The sequence below is a fragment of the Eptesicus fuscus genome, chromosome 6, assembly GCF_027574615.1.
Source record: "Eptesicus fuscus isolate TK198812 chromosome 6, DD_ASM_mEF_20220401, whole genome shotgun sequence".
Classification (NCBI taxonomy): Eukaryota; Metazoa; Chordata; class Mammalia; order Chiroptera; family Vespertilionidae; genus Eptesicus; species Eptesicus fuscus.
This window is the reverse complement of record NC_072478.1, coordinates 73,416,972-73,436,061: the sequence shown is the minus strand read 5'-3', so window position 1 is coordinate 73,436,061 and position 19,090 is coordinate 73,416,972. Positions and strand designations below refer to the sequence as shown.

The following is a 19,090-nucleotide window of genomic DNA, read 5'->3' as shown; positions in this document are numbered from 1 at the left end:
AGTGCCCGGCCCATCTGTCTGCGTGGATGGGGCAGGGCGGCGGGAGGGGCTGTGGTGTGAGGGGCTCTGCGGCCGGGTGTGTGGACGTGAAGGCGTGTGTCTGGAGCCCACGGACCTGGCAGTTCTGCGGCCCAGCTCTGCCACTCACCTGTCAAACTGGGCTATTAATAACGGAGGTGGCGCCCTGGCCGGTGATCAGTTGGTTGGAGAGCTGTCCGTACACCAAAAGTTTGCAGGTTCCATCCTGGGTTGCGGCACATATGGGAGGCAACCGGTCCATGGTTCTTACATCAATGATCCCCTCTCCCTTCCTCTAAAGTCAATTTAAAAAACACCCTCGGGTGAGGACTGAAAAAAAATAATAATGGGAGTGTGGGAAGATTATATGAGGTTATAAATATAAAGTGTTTTGGGTGGTGCCTGGCACATAGAAAGCCTTCAATAAATGCCAGCTATCATTATCACCATCATGATGGTGACTGTTAGCACTTAGAGCGGCTGGTGTGGGGTGAGGAAGGGCGAGGAGGCCAGAGGACGCCTGGTTTCCGGCTTGGGGAGCTGCCGGTGATGGTGATGGCAGCTCAGCAGGGAAGCGGTGGGCTGGAGGGACCAGGAACTGAGCTGGGCAGCTCTGCACAGAGGAGGAGGGGGAGCAGAGGGGGCGCGGGGCGCCGGTGCCTGCAGCCCTCAGCGACTGGATTAGGAAGGAGGCAGAGGAGGCAGGCAGCCACGGAGCCTGCGAGGGACCCCGGCCTGGACAGTTCCCGGGACAAGGAGTGTTCAGCGTCCGAGTCCCTCAGGGTCAGGAGAGGGACGGGCAGAGGCACTTAGGCTGGGCTTAGTGATAGGAGACTGTTGGTGAATCACTGAGACAGCGTCTGGATGCCCTGCAGGGACGGGATGGGAACAGCAGTGTGGACGGTGTGAGTGTCCGCGCAGATGCCCGGGCGTCTGTTAAATGGGAGCAAATGGCGTTGCCTCATCCCACCCGGAGCAAAGCCCTTGGAACCTTCTGCTCCGGCCACGCGTGCTGGGAGGAGCATTGCAGTTTCCCCCCTCCAGGCTCTGGCGTTTGCTGTCATCTCTCCCTGTTCTTGTTCCCACATTATGCTGACCGCCTTTCTTCCTCCCTCAGTCATCACGCCCCATTCTGACTTCTCACCGGGAGGACCTGTCTGACCGCCCCTCACAGCATGGCAGCCCCCGCCTGCCTCTCTGCCCTTGGAGCCCCCCGCCCCTCCCCCCAACCTGCACACTCGGTGTTCTCTTGTTTGTGGATTCTGTGTCCCCACTGGAAGCAACCAGTTCGCCATGGATCCCCAGAGCGTAGAACAGTGTCTGGCACCTGGTAAAGGCCTCGGTAGATCCCTGTTGAAGGAGTGGACAGAGCTCTATTCCACGGAGGGGCAGCTGAGACTTGGCCTATGTAACCAGGGAAGTCGGGGCACAGCGGGGACTGGAAGCCAGGGCTGTCTGGACCCTGAAGTCCTTGCCCCAAGTCCCTGGAGAAGGCAGGGGGGGTGGGATTCTGCACACAGATGCAGGGAGGACCCCTCCCAGGGGCCGGGGGCAGGGGAGGGGGGGGTATAAGAAGACCAGGGAAGGAGGGAGCCGAGGCAGGAGGGCCTTGGACTCCCGCTCCCCTGAGCGCATGGTGAGCCATGGGCCCTGGCTTCTCTTTCCTTTGAGAAGCAGGTGGAAGGTCTTTCTGAGAGAGAGGGAAGCTGGTCCAGGAGTCTGCAGGGCCTCTCCATGTGCCCCCAGGGCGCTGATGTCACTTCGGCCACTTTCCCAGCTCCCCCTGGTCTCCCTGCCCCAGCCTGGTAGGCCAGGGCTGGGTGACGACCCCCAAGGACAAGATCTGATTGGCCTGATGATCCAGTCCTGGGAGGCGGGCAGCTGGGCCTCCTGCCTCCCGGGCCCTGCAAACGCCCAGCTCCTCTCCTAAGACAGCTGGGCCCCAGGGAGGGGCTGGAACTGAGCCAGGCCCACCCAGGGGTGCTGCTGGCCCCTTCCCCACCCTAGTTTTGATCTGCTCCCTCATGACATCCATTTCATGTTCTTTTTGTTCTCAATTAATTTTGTCTGTGTCCCCCAGTGGGAAATGAATGCATGCTCGTTATAGAAAATGTGGGCAAAGATTAGAAGAAGAGATACTACGTGAGAAATTGCTATTCTAACGTGGTATCACTGTGGCTCCTCCTGGCCAGGCCCTGGCTGGGCAGGGGGCACGGGCCCTCTGCCTGGCGTGCTCAGCAGGCCATCGGGCACTGGTCTCCATGGGGCGCCCCTGAGTTTCAGGAGGAGCCGTGGGGCCACAGGCTTGTCTGGGTGCTGCGGAGCGGACCTGGTGAGAGTGGCTGTTCAATGTCGGCGCCTGTGTGACAGGGGCCACAGGGCAGGTCTGCCCAGGCCGTGCGGGGCTGGGGGCGGCTCTGAGAGACGCTCTGAGAGAATCACTTTCCATGAGAGAGGCACTGCGGAGGGGAAGGGAGAGGGCGTCACCGAAAGTGAGGTTGTGAGTAGAAAACGGCTTCTGGGATCTCACCGGCTTCGTCATGGGGCCCTCCCTGGCTGCCGGGAAATCAGTTGATCTGGGAAAGTTCGTTCGTTGCAAACCTTTTGCTCTGCTGCTTTTGGGTGGAGCCAAGAAATGAACGAAGATCATGAGACGGTATGACTTTCCTTTTTCAGGGTAGGAGTGGGCCTAGTGCGTGGGCGGGTGATCGTGGATGCAGCCACCAGTCCTGACACGGGCTCGGCCCTCTAGAAAGGCCAACTGGCCAGCGTGTCCCAGGCCAGGGCACCCCTCCCCGGAGCACCGCCCGAGGGAGCCAAAGGGGAGGAGTTAGACTTTGCTCAGACTGACCAGCTGCGTTAAGATCTTAGCAAAAGGCACTTCCCGCTTCATCATATGAAAGGTGATAAGCTGATGGACTCGATCAACCCCGGCCTCCGAGCTGCGGGGTCACAGGGGCACAGGAGGCACCCTGTCCTCGGGGGCCACCCTCAGAGAACCCCTGAGGTGACTCGCGGGTTTCTGACATCTCATCTGAGCCGCAAACAGAGGTGTTTGGTGCCGACTTCACAGGAAACGCACTTGCGTCTCGCTTCTCACTTGAGCCCCAGCCCCTCTTCTAGTGAAACCTCCTAAGCTTGGGGTTCCCGAGGTGCCAGGGGCTCCCTCCCTGGGCCCCACAATCAGCATCTCCTTCCACTCACCAGGTACCATGTCTCTTCCCCCTTCTCTCGGGCCCGGCCCTCGCCTCCTGCAGGAGAGAAGCAAGAGGACGGGGTAGAGAAAACTCCCAGCGAACACCCAGGAGCCGGTGCTCCCAGCCACAATGGCTGACACAGACCTCTGTCTTCTGTCTTCTTTCTCCCTCCCTCTTTCCTGGCTGCTGCCACCTCCCTGTTGCCACCAGAGGTGGCTTGGTTCTGTGGCTCTGTGAGGCATCCGCCATCCCTGGACGCCGTCTCTGACTCACAGCACACCACTGGCGCCCGCAGGCCCCCGTCTAGGGACCGCCTCAGAGGTGCAGGCAGGGAGCTGTGGGTGCCTGAGGATGTGGCACTCGGCGGACCCCTAGTGGTGGGGCCCGGTGGCCCTGTCGGGACTGCACCCAGCTGCAGGGCCCTGGGACTGCAGGGCTCAGATTACAGCCTGGGACGTCCTCAGGGGCCCTCCCCAACACCAGCCTCAATTCCAGGCTGTTTTGGGAGAGTCACGTGGAATTTCACCAGCAGACGTTCCATCTTCCTTTTGGACAGATAGGCCAATGCTTTGATGGACAGAGAGGACATGGGTCAAAAGTGATGCTACCAGCAGATGGAGGCTAAGTTTTATAATTAATCTTCCATAAACATCCTTCTGGCCTTAAAATTCTCGAATCCCTGGATGGAGAGGGATAGTGGAGATCTGCCTCCTGTCCCCTGCCTCCAGGGTAGAGCGCCTTCCTCAGACCCTCCATCGTAACGACGCCCGGCGGGGGCTCAGCCTTGAGTGCATGTGGTGCCTTGGTCATCACCTGCCCAGAGGCTGGTGCCGAGCAGGCCACAGGCTGTCCTCAGCTTCTGCAGGGGGGCCACACAGACCGGCCAGCCCTGCTGTGGACAGCCCGTGGGACACGCAGCTCCCACGCCCCCTCCCCAGGTCTTCCCTCTCGGGCCAAGCATCCCTAACATCCTGCTTCGTCAGTTGTGACTTCTTCCCTCACCTCTGCCTGGGAGCCAAGTGAGGGTCCACTCCACTGCAGTCTGTGTGGCCATCCGCCCCAGGACACGGCCTGCCGAGGCCTCTGCTGCATGCGGAAGCTCTCCCTGCTCCTGGGCGGCCGCCTCCACTGACTTCTGAGCATCACTGTAGATGTTCCCAGGGGCTCTGGGCTCCCCAGGGAGGGCACCTGCCTGCCAGAGTTTAAGACTGGTCTCCAGTGACCCACCGCCCACTGCAAAGGCATCTCGACCTCTGGGGCAGTCCTCTGCTCTGGGTACCTCCCAAAGGTCTCCGTGGAAACCACTGAAGACGGCACGGCCTGATGCCAGCCGGGGCTTGCTGAGGCCACTGCTCCCGGGCCAGGGGAGGAGCAGAAAGACCTGCCCAGGACCCGCCACCCTGCACTCCACTTGAACCGCTCCACCAGGGCCACACGTCAGTTGGTGTGTCTTCGTTCGCAGAGGCAGTGAGTGTGCGCTCTCTAACGATGAGAAGTGTTTAGAAACGGAATGGGCTGTCCCTGAAAAGCAGGTAGTGAGCGCCCCATCAGGGAGATGCCCAAACAGATTGATGAAAATATTATAAAGGCCATGCATTCACTTGGACAGAGGGAGGCAGGGTTGTAAAGTATTGTTAAGTGGAGTTGGATTGAGTTTTGGGTTCAAATCCTGGCTTTACTTATCCTCATGTGGCCTTGAACAAGCCACCTCCTCTTCTCTGAGCCTCAGAGAGGTTGAGGGAGACGCAGGCTGGCTACTTACTCATCGAGAGCTGTGATCGTGAGATGATTTCTGAGGTCAACGTCTGCTCCAGACGCCCTCCTTGAACCCTGACATCCTGGCCCAGCCTCCCCCGCTCTCTGCAGGGGGAGGTGAGGGTTCTTCCTGCAGGCCAGGCCTCCCCCAGGGGCTTGCTCACTTTCTTTCAGCCCAGGTCTTGTCCCCCGACCCCCCTCCGCCCATCCCAGGCACCCCTCCAATTGGCTGGTTTCCAGGAGAGCTCCACAGAGTCTTAGAAACACAGGCCAGCATTCCCACAGATCAAAATAAAAGGCAAACACCATGAGGTCTCTTGTCACCACCTTTATTCTGGCTTCCAGCTTGACAAAGTCAATGAAAATATTTATTTAATGACCTCCCCCCCCCCCCGAGCCCACACATGCCACATGCAGTGTTCTAGGCTGCTCTTATATATATTATTAACTCTGATAACATATTTTAATACTTAACTTTAAATACAAGGAAAAACAATAAATTACTCTTTGGCTGAGGGCCGGCTGCCGGCTGCAGACAGGAGCCTCCGCCGGGACCCGTGAGGTAGCAGGGTTTGCACACAGCACTGGTTCCAGGGCTCCAGCGCCGCTGCTTTAGTGCTGGAGCCGAGTCTCCTGCCGTCGGCTCCAAGTCTCTCCGCGCCCCCCCCCCCCCCCCCCCCCCCCCCCCGCACAGACAGACACTTGTTTAAATAACACACAGTAATAAATAAGGCCGAGAAGGAGGAGGCCCGGGCTCCTGCCTCAGTCACCCTCTGCGAAGCAGGCCCCCCCCACCCGCTTGGCCAGGGAGGTGCCCACTTAATGCTGGTTTGCTCTGAGGACTGGGAGGTCATGTGGGGCCATATTTGTGCCTTCCTCCACTGAGCTTGGAGTCCCACCATGTGGGGCCCCGAGCCCTGGGCACCAGGGCAAGGGGCCGCTGGGTCGGGCTGGGCTGAAGGCAGGCAGCACAGGCTGAGGACTAAGCTAAGGAAATCTCACCCCCTCCCGCCCCTCCACCCCATCTCCCCAAGAAATGGCTGACACCTGAAAGGAAACCGAATCTGCAACCTAAATGGGTGGGTCAGCTCTGCCAAGGGCGACGCCAGCGGGTCGCGCTGGATGCTCTCAGGGGAGCTTCCCTTGGCGAACAGCTTTCCTTAGCTGTTGGAGCAGGTCTTTGGCAAACCGGATCACTTCCACCTTGGTGTCTCGGACGGGCTGGCTGGAGGCCGGCTGTAGTGACAGAGAGGCCAGAGCGTTAGTGGGCGACGCCAGGGGCTTCCCGGGGTTGGGCGTGCTGGGTCCTCAGAGAAGACCCGCGGGTGGGCAGTGCCTCCTGACTCATTTTGCAGACGTGGGCCCTCATTCCCAGGCCCTAGAAATCCCAGTGGCCACAGTGGACCCGCCCCCAGGTGGGTGGGTGCTTCAGCTGCTCAGCCAGGCCCCCTGGGGCCCCCAGGGCGAGCCCAGGGCTGCAGGTGGGGTGCAGGGTGGGTGCGGGGCAGGGGTCTCACCCCGGCTGAGGGCTTGGGAGGGCAGAGTGCTCTCAGCAGCCTCTGGGTCCTCTGGATGGCACGGCAGTCGGAGACGTTCATCAGCGACTCGAGGGCTGCATAGCACTGCGGGAGGAGGGAGGAGGCGTGTCAGGGCCTGCGGGTGCCCCCAGCCTCACGGCTTGGATGACCCCTTCAGGGTGTGGCCAGGGGGTACTGAGAGGTCTGGTGGAGGTGGGTTTGGGGGGAGGGAGGGAGAGAGCAGCTCTTTAAGCTTGCTTAGAGCCCCCCAAGCCCTGTGAGCGGGGCTCTGAGAAGACAAGCTTTGGGGTCCTGGTGCCGAGGGGTCCTTACCGGGGCAGCCGTCAGGTTGACACTCCACACCATGCTGCCGTTGCAGAGTGGGGCCTGGGGGAGCAAAGGACAGTGAGCGAGAGCTGGCAGCGCCCAGGCAGGTCTCAGTGGGGATCGGCCCCCCCCAAACACCCCCGGTGTTGCACTGAGGCAGGCCTGGCCCCCTCAATGTTCCTGAACCCCATTTTCTTCTCTGCACATCAGGGAGACCCATTCTCCAGGGGCCTTTGAGAGAGAGAAACTGAATGACACAACCACTAAGGGACGCTCACCACCGCTTGTGGTCTTTTGCCTTGTGTGCCACAGCCAGGGCTGAGGGCAGGCCACTAGGGGGCCGCAGGGAAGGGCCCGCCGGGTGGTGGGGCGGCCGGGCCCAGCAGATGGAGGCGGTGGCATCTGCCCTGCCTTCTGAATCAGGGACGCCGCAGTTCAGAGCAGGGCACTCTGTGTCGAATCTGTTTTTGTGAACTAAGTGCACTGAGGCCCAGTCAGTAAAACGGGGTCCTCATACCTGCCTCTCGAGGGGGCTGACCGGGATGAACTGAGCTGTGAGCCCTCAGCCCCAGGCCTGGCACATGATTAGCACTCAAAGTGGGAGAGGCCCTGCCCCTGCCAGTGAACCTTCCGTAAGAATGGGCTTAATGAAGATGCTCTGAATAACAGCCCCGTGACTGCATTCAAATCCCGTCGGCAAATGCCAAGTAGTTCTCTGCTTTTCTCTGATCGTGAATGGCTGAGAAGGCGCTTGCTAGGGCAGGCAGGGCCAGGCCAGGGGAACAGGCGGTCCCCGGGGCTCTGCCAAATCCCTTCATGGGGCCACCCATCCTGCGGCACCCCCAGCCTGACCCCTCTCTCTCCCATGACCCGGCCCCTGGGGCTTCTTCCTGACCCGCAGGCATCTTAGCGCCAGGCCCAGCCTCCGTGGCCCAGGCCATGACCAGTTCCGAGAGCCCAGCACCCCGCGCCCAGCACTCACCTTCTGGGTGATGTTGTCCAGCTCCTCAATGAGCTCTCTGACGACCGTGAAGGCGGGCACGGGGCCCGGGGAGGCGAGGCCGCCAAAGCAGGTGAGGACCACGACCAAGGTCAGCCAGAGCGCCATGGAGCCCAGAGCAGACGCAGCAGGAGCAGGAGCAGGAGCAGACGCGTAGGCTGGCCTGAGCTGAGCGGCTTGTGGCCTTGGTCTCTCCTGGCAGCTTTTATAGGCCCAAGGGTGACGCTTCACACCCTGGTCCCCGCTTTGTCGGCCACTATCTAGAAACCACATCTTCACTTATCTTGATTTTACTTTGTGGAAAATCCAGCATCGCATAAAGGAAAGTGTTTGATTTCTTGTGGACTTACTAATGACAGGGGTCTGGGCAGTTTCCAAGATCTATTGGGTTTCCTCCAGGGGCAGGTGAGAGGGCCCGGGGGGGGGGGGGGGGGCGGCGTCAGCCATGCCGCTGGGGCGCCAGTGGTCCTGCGTGGTGGCCACCCGCGGGCCTGCCCCGCTCCTGTCCCCCGGCCCCTTTGGGCCACCGCGTGTGCTCGCGGACAGTGCTAGGACCCCAGTCCACCAGATTTGGGAAATTGGGGTTTATTTTTCCAATGAAGCGGACTTTTGCGTTACCGAAGGAATGCTTGCTTTGGATACAAAGCACAAACAGGGCAGGAGCAGAGTGAGGCCCACTTCTTTCGGCCTCCTGGTCCCAGCAGCCCCGCTGTGCGAAGGGTTTTCAAAGTCCAGATCCCGGGTCTCCACTGAAAGGTCCAGGCAGACCCTCCGGGACCTTCCCTTTTCCGCGTGGCTTTGATGGGAGCGCAGGCCACCTGGACACGGGGAGCCCTGCCCCGGCCTTCAGTGTGGCCGTCCTGCTGGGCGACCTCACTGCTCGGTCAGTCCCAGGGCAGAGGGTGGACTGCCCACCTCTGCCCACCAGTCTCTGTGGAAACCAACCCCGTGCCCTCGGGGGCCTCGTTTCCCTTCTGCACAGTGCAGCCCGCTCCTGGGTCCCTGGCACAGCCCACCCGCTGCAGGGACCCTGCACGTAGCCATTTCCTGCCCTTCCCTCATTTCTCTAGAAACCCTCCAGAAACCCCCACAACAGAGAGCAGCATTTGCCTATTGGGTGCTGATGTCAAACCCTCTCCCTCACCCACTTCCTCCCTCCCCTAAGCCAGTGCCTTCCCCTCCAGCCCCCTCTCTGCCTTCTAGCTCAGGCTCCTGCTGTCACCCCCCTCCCCCCAGTGGGGCCCAATCTCCTCAAAGGAGGGCCTTTGGGGATGCAGGAGCTGTCTCTCCGCCCTGCAGCCTCCCAGCCTGGCTCCCTCTCCTCCCACAGGCAGCACTCTCCCACCATCTCTTCTGTCCAAACCCTAAGCTCCCACCCATTGCAGGCCCTGACTGCCAGGCAGCCCCTGCCCCTCCTGCTAACACCTCCCCCCTCCCCGCCCCCCCTCCAGTTCCTGGAGTGCTGCTCCCTGGCTCTGTGACCCCTCTGTGGGCCTCCGTTTCTTCGTGGGTAGAGCAGGGCCAAGGGCATCTTTGCCTGGGGTCTTGGATGGGGGAAGGTTTGGGGAACCACCCTGGGCTGTGCAAGTCCCGGGAGCCCCGTCAGGATGAGTCAACGCCTCCCTGCTCCCCAGGACCAGCCGAACCCAGGCGGGGAGCGGTGGGCAGGCGCTGCTGTGTGTGGGAGAAGATGCGCTGGCCCTGCGCTGGCGGCGATGCCGGGGAGATAGGGGCGCGGCCTTATGTAATGGGAGATGCGGCTGATAAGCGGCTGGTGCAGCCCGCCCCTCCTCCTGTCCCGCCACCAAGGCCGGGAGCTGAGCCGTCCGCCCTGGGACAAGCCCCACAGCCTGCCAGCTCTGTTGCCATTTCTTGATTTTCTTTGGGGCTCCATTCAACACAAAGTACAGAAGGGCTGTTCCTGGCACTTGGGGGCCGCCGGGTCCGGTCCAGGCAGCCCAGCGCTCCGCCCCGCCCACCCCCACCAGCCCTCCCTGTGCAAGGTTTCAGAAAACTTCCTTTTCCAATTTTCTTCAACTTTGGGTCTCCGTTGGAAAGAAAATATGCCTAGTCAGTAGGAGTAGGGTTAGATGAGTTGTCTGAATAATTTAAAATGTCTAACTTAGTAGATTTGTATTTTTATGGAAGTTATATGTGCATGCAAATTTAAAAAATAATTCAAGGAGGCAGATGATGAATAACAGTAGTTTTGAGAATCACTTCTCCATTGTGCGCTTGCATTTCTGCACACCTGTGAGTCAGACACTGGCTGCCCTGTTTGTTTCCCTTGTGTGTATTTCAGAGAGGAAGGGGGGCGGGGAGAGGGAGGGAGAGGGAGAGAGAGGGAGAGAGAGAGAGGGAGAGAGAGAGAGAGAGAGAGAGAGAGAGAGAGAGAGAGAGAGAGAGAATCATCAATGGGCTGCCTTCTGCACACTTCCCATGAAGCTTGGGCTCCCACGACCTTTTTAAAGAAGTTCGTGTGGTAAATGCTGCTGTGCATAATAAATGTTCTTTGTCCCTGATCCCAGGGTTTTGTGTCTTCTGTGGCAAACTAGTTAGCATGCAAGTAGGGTAAAATCTCAGACCTGTCAGACCTTGCCTCTCCCCCAGAAAAACCACCATTTTCACTGTTTTTCTTGGTATTTAGCCTCACAGGTTCCCAAATTTCTTGATTTCCAGGTGTGGTCATTATCTGTGATTTAGCTGAATATTTACTTCTCTTTCTCCCCACCATTCTTCTTCCACTTGTATCCTATCAATATACTAGTACATAAATCATGTTTGGTCAGTCAAAAGCCTTGTCCATCGTTTACATAATTATACTAATATATTCATCGCTGAAACATGGCTAATTATGATTATTTTTATTTTCCCTCAAAACGCATTTCCTCTGGAATTGAAAATTGTCTTGCACCTGAAACCTGTACAATTTTGTTAACCAGTGTCACCCCAATAAGTTCAATTAAAGAAAAAAATATATATACCACAGAAAAACTTTTAAAAAAATCTGTTTTCCCACTGGCTTAGTTTTCTATGTTCATCTCAGTCCTTTAACCTTAATTCTGGGCCCCCTAATAAATCTCTTCTCAGGAGACTTGGGTGAGTTAGTTATTCTCACAAAGAAAGTCTTCCTCAGGGGCCTGCTCACCTGCCAGGACAGGGACAGCTGCCCTCTGACCCTTCTACACAGCTGTCACCACTGCCCTGGGATTCCCTCCGCCTCTCTCTCATCTGCCTTCCCCGTTCTTTGCATCCCAGGACACATTCTAATAAACACAGAATTTCAGGCAGGAAGTAATTTTCTTTCAGAATCCTGAACACCTGTGCTATTGCCTCCTAAGTTCCAGTACTGCTGTTCAGAAGTGCAAAGGCTTTTTTGAATCCAGACCTGTTCTAATTCTCTCTCTCTGGAAATTGTAGGAAATGTTCCTGGTCCCCATGTTCCAGATTTTGCAGTGAAGTGCTGTGTGTGGTTCTGTTGTCATCTACCACGGAAGACACACTGGGGCCCTTTCAGATGGAAACATGTGACGTTCTAGGAAACTGTCTCTCTCTCTAAAAAATTTAAAATTTCTGTTATCATTTATTAGATTTTGTGAAGTCATTGCTTTTTTAAAAATAGGTTTTATTTTCTAGAGCAGTTTAGATTCACAGCAAAACTGAGGAACAATTACAGAGTCCCTACCGGCCCCGTCGCCCCCATATGCACGGCCTCCCCTCCATCAGCATCCCCGCCAGAGCGGAACATTCGTTACAGCTGATGAACCTACACGGACACCACGTAATTGCCATCCAGGGTCCATCGTTTTCATTAAGGTTCACTCTTGTTGTTCATCCTGTGGACTTGGACAAATGGGTGACGTGCATCCTCAGAATATGTTCACTGCCCTGAAACCCTCTGTGCTCCACCTGTTCATCCCTTCCTCCCTCCGAACCACAAACCACTTACCTTTTTACTGTCCCCATAATTTTGCCTTTTCCAGAACGTCACATAGTTGGATTGGCTTCTTTCACTTAGTAATAATATGCATTTAAGTTTTTCCATGTCTTTTCATGGCTTAATAGCTCATTTATTTTTAAATGAGATTTCTGGCCGAAACCGGTTTGGCTCAGTGGATAGAGAGTCGGCCTGCGGACTCAAGGGTCCCAGGTTTGATTCCGGTCAAGGGCATGTACCTTGGTTGCAGGCACATCCCCAGGAGGGGGTGTGCAAGAGGCAGCTGATCGATGTTTCTCTCTCATCGATGTTTCTAGCTCTCTATCCCTCTCTCTTCCTCTCTGTAAAAAATCAATAAAATATATTTAAAAAAAATAAAATAAAATGAGATTTCTGTTAAGGTCTTTGGCCCTTTTAAAATTTGGGTTGGTATATATTGGATAATAGTCCTTTATCTGATATGTTTTTAGTAGCTTGTCTTTATTCTCTTGACAGTGTTTTGAAGAGCAGAAATTTTTAATTTTAATGAAGTCCAGTTTATCAGTTATATCTTTCATAGATTGTGCATGTAAAAAAATCACCAATAAACCCAAAGTCATCTACCTTTTCTCCTATGTTATCTTATAGGAGTTTATAGTTTTGACTTTTACACTTAGGTCTGTGATCCATTTGAGTTACTTTTGTGAAGGATATAAAGTCTGGGTCCAGTTTTCTTTTCTTTTCTTTTCTTTTTTTTTTTTTGCATGTGGATGTCCAGATATCGATATCCAGCACCATTTGTTGGAAAGATTATCTTTGCTTCATTGTATTGCCTTTGCTCCTCTGTCAAAGATTAGTTGACTATATTTATGTGGGTCTATTTCTGAGTTCTCTATTCTGTTCCACTAATAGATCAACTAGTCTGTTCTTTTGCTATTACCACACTGTCCTGATTACTATAGCTTTATAGTAGGTCTTGAAGTCAGGTAGTTTCAAGTCCTCCAACTTGGTTCTTTTCATTCAGTATTTTGCTGGCTAGTCTTTTGCCTCTCCATATAAACTTTAGAATCAGTTTGTTAATATCTACAAAATATCTTGCTGAAATTTTGATTGGGATTGCATTGAATCTACAGATTAAGTTGAATCTGGGATTAAATTGGGATTGCATTGAATCTACAGATTTAGAACTGACATCTAAACAATATTAAGTCTTCCTACCCATGAACAATGGACTATTTCTCCATTTATTTAGTTCTGTCATCAGAGTTTTGTAGTTTTCCTCATGTGGATCTTTTACATATTTTGTCAGATTGATATCTACATATTTCATTTTGGGGTGCTAATGTTAACAGTACTGTGTTTTTAATTGCAAACTTCCCTTGTTAACTGCTGGTATATAGGAAAGTGATCAACTTTTGTATATTAACCTTGTATCCTGTAACCCTGCTATTAGTTCTAGCAGTATTTTATTGATTCTTTTAGATTTTCTATTTAGATGACCATGTCATCTGTGAACAAAGACAGTTTTATTTCTTCATTCCTAATCTATATACCTCTTATTTCCTGTTCTTGTCTTATTGCATTAGATAAGATTTCCAGTATAGTGTTGAAAAGCAGTGGTGAGAGGGGATATCCTTGCCTTGTTCCTCATCTTTGTGGAAAAGCTTTGAGTTTCTAACTATAAAGTGTGATGTTAGCTATAGTTTTTTTTGTAGAGATTCTTAGTCAAGTTGAGGAAGCTCTTCTCTATCCTTAGTTGTTTGTTTGTTTGTTTGTTTGAGAGTTTTTATCATGAATGGCTGATGGATTTTGTCCATTGATATGATAATATGATAATACTTATTCTTTAGCCTGTTGATGTGATAGATTACATTAATTGATTTTTGAATGTTGAACCAGCCTTGCATTAGGAAAAACTCCATTTGGTCATGGTATATAATTCTTTTTATACATTGTCAGATTTAATCTGCTATTATTTTGTTGAGGATTTTTGCATCTCTGTTTATAAGATACTAGAGGCCCGGTGCATGAAAATTCATGCACTGGAGGGGGGTGTCCCTCAGCCCAGCCTGCCCCCTCTCACAGTCCGGGAGCCCTCAGGGGCGGGAGGCAACCCAGTGATCAGGTAAAGGTGACGCACCATCACACCTCTGCTGCTGCCACTGCTGCTAGCACAAGCCTTGGCCGGCCCTGGTTACCTGAGCCTCAGGCCAGCCCTGGGCAGCTGGGCAGCCGCCATCCGAAGCTTGCCTGCACCTTGGGCTGGCCCTGGGTGGCTGGGCAGCCACCATCTGAGGCTTGCCTGTGCCTTGGGCCAGCCCTGGGCAGCTGAGGGGCTGAGGGGACTGGGGGACTCCGAAGGCAGGCGTGCAGAGCAGCTGTGCGCCTGCCGCCCCGGCAGGGCTGAGGGGACTGGGTGCCACCATCTTGTGTCTGTGGGTGCTGCCATCTTTGAGGGTGGTGCAGTCAATTAGCATATTCCCTCCTTATTGGCTGTGGGTGCCACCATCTTTGTGATGGTGTGAGGGTCAATTAGCATATTATCTCTTTATTAGATAGGATATGGATTTGTACTTTTATTTTCTTATAATCTTTTTGTCTGTTTTGATATTAGGATAATGTTGGCCTCATGGAACTTGTTAGAAAGTATTCTCTCTGTTTATATCTTCTGAAAGGGATTGTAGAGAATTAGTATAATTTTTTCCATAAAATGTTTGGCAGAATTCACAGTGAATGAACCCATCTGGGCCTGGTGCTTTATATTTTAGAAGATTATTATTATTCAAGTTATTTAATAGATACAAACCTATTTGGATTGTTTTTTTCTTCTTGTGCAAGTTTTGATTGGTTGTGCCTTTCAAAGAATTGGTCCATTTCAACTAGGTTATCAAATTTTTAGGCATTGAATAGCTCATATTATTTATAGTGTTTATGGTATTCCTTGATTATCCTTTTATGTCCATGGGATCTGCAGTGGTGCCCTTAGTTCATTTATGTTATTAATAATTTGTATTCTTTCTTTTTTTTCTTAGCTTAGTAGAGGCTTTTTTATTTTATTGATCTTTTCAAAGAACCAGCTTTTGGTTTCTTTGATTTTCTCTATTGATTTCCTGTTTTCAAGTTCATTGATTTCTGTTCTAATTCTTTTTTTTTAATATATATATTTATTGATTTCAGAGAGGAAGGGAGAGGAGAGATAGAAATATCAATGATGAGAGAATCATTGATTCGCTGCCTCCTGCATGCCCCCTACTAGGGATTGAGCCAGAAACCCGGGCATGTGCCCTTGGCTGGAATCGAACCTGGGACCCTACAGTCTGCAGGTTGATGCTCTATCCACTGAGCCAACCAGCTAGGGCTGTTCTAATTCTTATTATTTATTTTTTTTGTTTATATTGGATTTAATTTGCTCTTTTTTCTAGTTTCCTAAGATGGAAACTTACTAGTAGATGATTGATTTTAGATCTGTCTTATTTTCTAATATATATTCAATGCTATAAATTTCCCTCTAATGCTACTTTCACCAAATCCCATAAACTTTGACAGGTTGTTCTCATTTTCAGTTAGTTCAAAATATTGTTTAATTTATCTAAATATTTCTTCTTTGACCCATGTTGTTCAGAAGTGTTTTGTTTAATCTCAACACATTTTTAGATTTTCCGCTGTCTTTGTTATTGATTCCTAGTTTAATTCCATTGTTGTATGAGAGCAGACAAAGTATAATTTCTATTGATCTGTGTTAAGGTTTTAGGGCCCCAAATGGTGAATTTTCCGTGTGAGCTTGAGAAGAATGTGCATTTTGCTGTTGTTGAATGAAATAGCCTACAGTTGTCCATTTTACCCGGTTGATTGATGGTGCTGTTGAATTCAACTATTCCCTCACTGATTTTCTCCCTGTGGATGTATTCCTTTCTGAAAGAGGGTACTGAAGTCTTCCATTGTAATAATGGAATAATCTATTTCTCTTTGCAGTTCTATCAGTTTTTGCCTCATTCAAAACTGACACTGTGTCCTAGCCAGTTTGGCTCAGTAGATAGAGCAGAGCATTGTCCTGTGGACCGAGGGGTCCCGGGTTCGATTCTGGTCAAGGGCACGTACTTTGGTTGCAGGCTCCTTCCTGTCCCGGGCCCTGGTCAGGGCTTGTGCAGGAAGCAACCAATTGATGTGTTTCTCTCACACTAATATTTCTCTCTGTCTTACCCTCTCTCTTCCACTCTTTCTAAAAATCAATGGAAAAATATCTTCAGGTAAGGATTAAAAACAAAAAACAAACAAACAAACAAATAAAAACTGACACTGTTATTAGAGGCATCCATATTAAGAATCGTTATGTCTTTTTGGAAAACTGACTATTGTTATATAATGCCCCTTTTTCTCCCTGATAACTTTCCTTTGTCGGAAGTATGCTGTCTGAATTTAATATACTATTAATATTCACATAGTAATATTTCATATAGGGGAGAGCCTGGGTGGGGTGCTTTAGCTCACTGAGAAGTCAGAGAAAAGGGGGCCTGGGAGACAAGTTCAGGGGTTAGCCAGGGATGAGCCGCTGCTGCCCATGGCTCCCCTGGTTGCAAGTCTCCTGGGGACCCTTAGAGGTTAGGAGATGCACGCTTGTGGGGGAAGAGGGGAAGGGAAAGGTACGAATGCTCCTGGGAGGGAGAGTGCACCTGACTTTTTTTTTTTTTTTTGGCTGCATATGGGCCCTATATTCCTGTTGTTTGAATGTCTTATAATTTCTGGTTGATAACTGGACATAATATGATGTATCAACTCAGAAAATCAGATTACCCCTCCCCAGGGTTTGTAACTGTTGTCATTGCTATTTATTTATTGACTTTCCTGGACTAATTAAGTAAAGCTGTTTTCTTTGTCAGGTGTGTTCATTGAAGTCTCTACTTAGTTAGCTTAGTAATAAATTAATGATTGGACAGAGATTTCTTTCAATGCCTTGAACTAATAAGTTTCCAAGCCTTTGTTGAAGGGCTCTGTGCGTGTGAATGAGCGAGGGAGGGAGGGTGGGAGGGAAGGAAAAAGATAGAAAGAGAGAGATTGAGATTGAGATTGAGATTGAGATTGAGATGGTTTGGTCATGCTTTCAGCGCTCTAGCAGGCAATTTATATCTGTGCTTTAGCCTTCACTTCTTGCCTAAGTGTCAAGGTCAGCCAGAGGTCAAAGCTTAGGGCCTTCTCAGGTCTTTCCTGAAAATGCACAAAGCTCTGACACACACATGAACTTCTAGATTCCCAGGAATATGTTCAATTTGTCAAAGCCCTCATGGACATATCCTTCCCCACTTTTTCCTTTTACCATATTTTCCGGTGTATAAGACAACTTTTTAACCCAGGAAAATCTTCTATACGCCCAGTCGTCTTATACGCTGGAAAATACGGTAAGTTTTTTCTTAGCGCCTGTGCCTCAGGCAGCTGCAAAGTTAACCAATTACCTTTGATTGGCTACAGCAGGTAGGGCTGTTTGCAGCACGAGCTTGCCTCAGGTCAAAGAGACCCTGAGGGTGGAGCGTTTCAGTGAGCTGCCGAACAGGTCAGAGTAGCAGTTTCCTTGGGCTGAAGATTTTGGGGAGCTCTAAACCCATTCCGCTTCCTCCAGGCGCTGCTGATTTAACAGGTACTGTAGCTGTGTTGGTTTTCAAAGCTGCCACAGAGACAGGGAGAGGGGCATGGGATTAGGGCAAGTTAAAATGCACTGGCTTTTCTTACTGAGACTCAGCTGTTTTCCTTGAAAAGCACTCTGGCTTGTTGCAAGCCTTTAGTTAATTCCGAAAGTTCTAAAAAGAGTTTATTTTGACTTTGTTCTCATTGCTTTTATGGAGAAGCATATTTTTGGCAGTCTTTACTCTTCCCTTCTGAAAGTTGAAATCCTTTATATGCTGAAACCATACATTTACACTGATACTTTGGATTCAATCCAACATTACGGGACTCTTTTTATAGCCTTCCCCCTTTCCGGATATGCAAACATCTTTCTTCAATAGTGAGAAACTCAGCTCTAATTATCTACGATGTACGTATTTGTTTGATTTTGATATAAAGTAGTTTCAGAATTGCTAACCCTCACCTCTGTGAGAAACATTTATTTCGCTTACTTTTAAATTGATGACTGGCTGCTGTGTTGAGAACAAACTGTGAGGGGCAGGACGGAATCCTCAGAGCAGTTGGGTGCTTACTCAGGCTGTTGAGGTCAGATGGTGGCTTGAGCCGGAGCAGTGGAGGTTCGGATGCTCGGGCATGGCCAGGTTCTGGATATATTTTGACGTTTGAACCCATAGTATTAAACGGATGGATTGGATGCATGTTGTGAGATGAAGAGAGTAAATGGTGATGCCATGATTTAGCCTGAGCAATGGGAAGAAAGGAGTTGACATTAATTGAATGCCTGTGGAAGGTTCTGAGGGGAAGACTGGTTTTGGTCATTTGAAGTTTCATATGTCTATTACATACTCAAGTGCAACTAGATGTCCAGTAGGCGGCTTAGTGAGTGAGGAGCTTAGAAGAGATCTGGACTAGAGACTTGTTTGAGGAGTGGCATATGGCTACTGTGATCGTTCAAGTGGCCAGCAGGGCCCCACCTCTATCCTGAAAAATCCCAGTGTGCTCCCTCCCACTTATCTCTTCTGCTACGCGTCTCTGTCAAAAGGCGTGTTCTTTCTTACTTAAAACAACAAGGAAAACCTGACAGAGGCGGCTCTGCTGGTGTACGAGGCGAGCCAACAGCCAGCTCGCCCTGGAAGAGCCCTCGGCTGGTGCCTGTAGGCGTGGGTACACTCATACATGCCCAGCTCTCTGCCCCTCAGGTGGGATAATTCTGAAACATATATTCTGCCAAAGTTCCCAGTCTCCCTGTGGGATGAACCCTCAGTTGCCTGCTGGTTTAAGAACACAATCTTCATTGGCTGTCTTCACTATGTAATTCCCAAGTCCCCTACTGTTTACTTAGGCTGGGATCATTGTTTTATTTTTTTTAAATATATTTTATTGATTTTTTACAGAGAGGAAGGGAGAGGGATAGAGAGTTAGAAACATCAACAGGAGAGAAACCTCTATCAACTGCCTCCTGCACGCCCCCTACTGGGGATGTGCTCACAACCAAGGTACATGCCCTTGACCGGAATCGAACCGGAATCGAACCCGGGACCCTTGAGTCCGCAGGCCGGCGCGCTATCCACTGAGCCCAACCGGTCAGGGATGGGGTCATTGTTCTAGGTTCTGCTTCTGGGAGAACCCAAACGAACGTAGTGACTTTAAGGCTGAGACCGGATGAGACCAGCAAACAAGGGAGTGCAGAGAAGGAGGCGCAGATTCAGACTGAGCGGGAGCGCCACCACCTCCAAGGGGAGCA

General features: G+C 51.5%; 1 protein-coding gene across 1 annotated transcript; it reads right to left on the bottom strand.

The window, feature by feature from the left end:
• Nucleotides 1-6,098: 6,098 nt before the first annotated feature.
• IL13 (interleukin 13) lies at nucleotides 6,099-7,922 on the bottom strand. The gene is made up of 4 exons (XM_054716739.1): nucleotides 7,797-7,922; nucleotides 6,821-6,874; nucleotides 6,488-6,592; nucleotides 6,099-6,206 (listed from the first exon to the last, which is right to left on the bottom strand). The coding sequence occupies exons 1-4, from the start codon at nucleotides 7,920-7,922 to the stop codon at nucleotides 6,099-6,101; spliced, it is 393 nt and encodes a 130-aa protein (XP_054572714.1).
• Nucleotides 7,923-19,090: the final 11,168 nt, after the last annotated feature.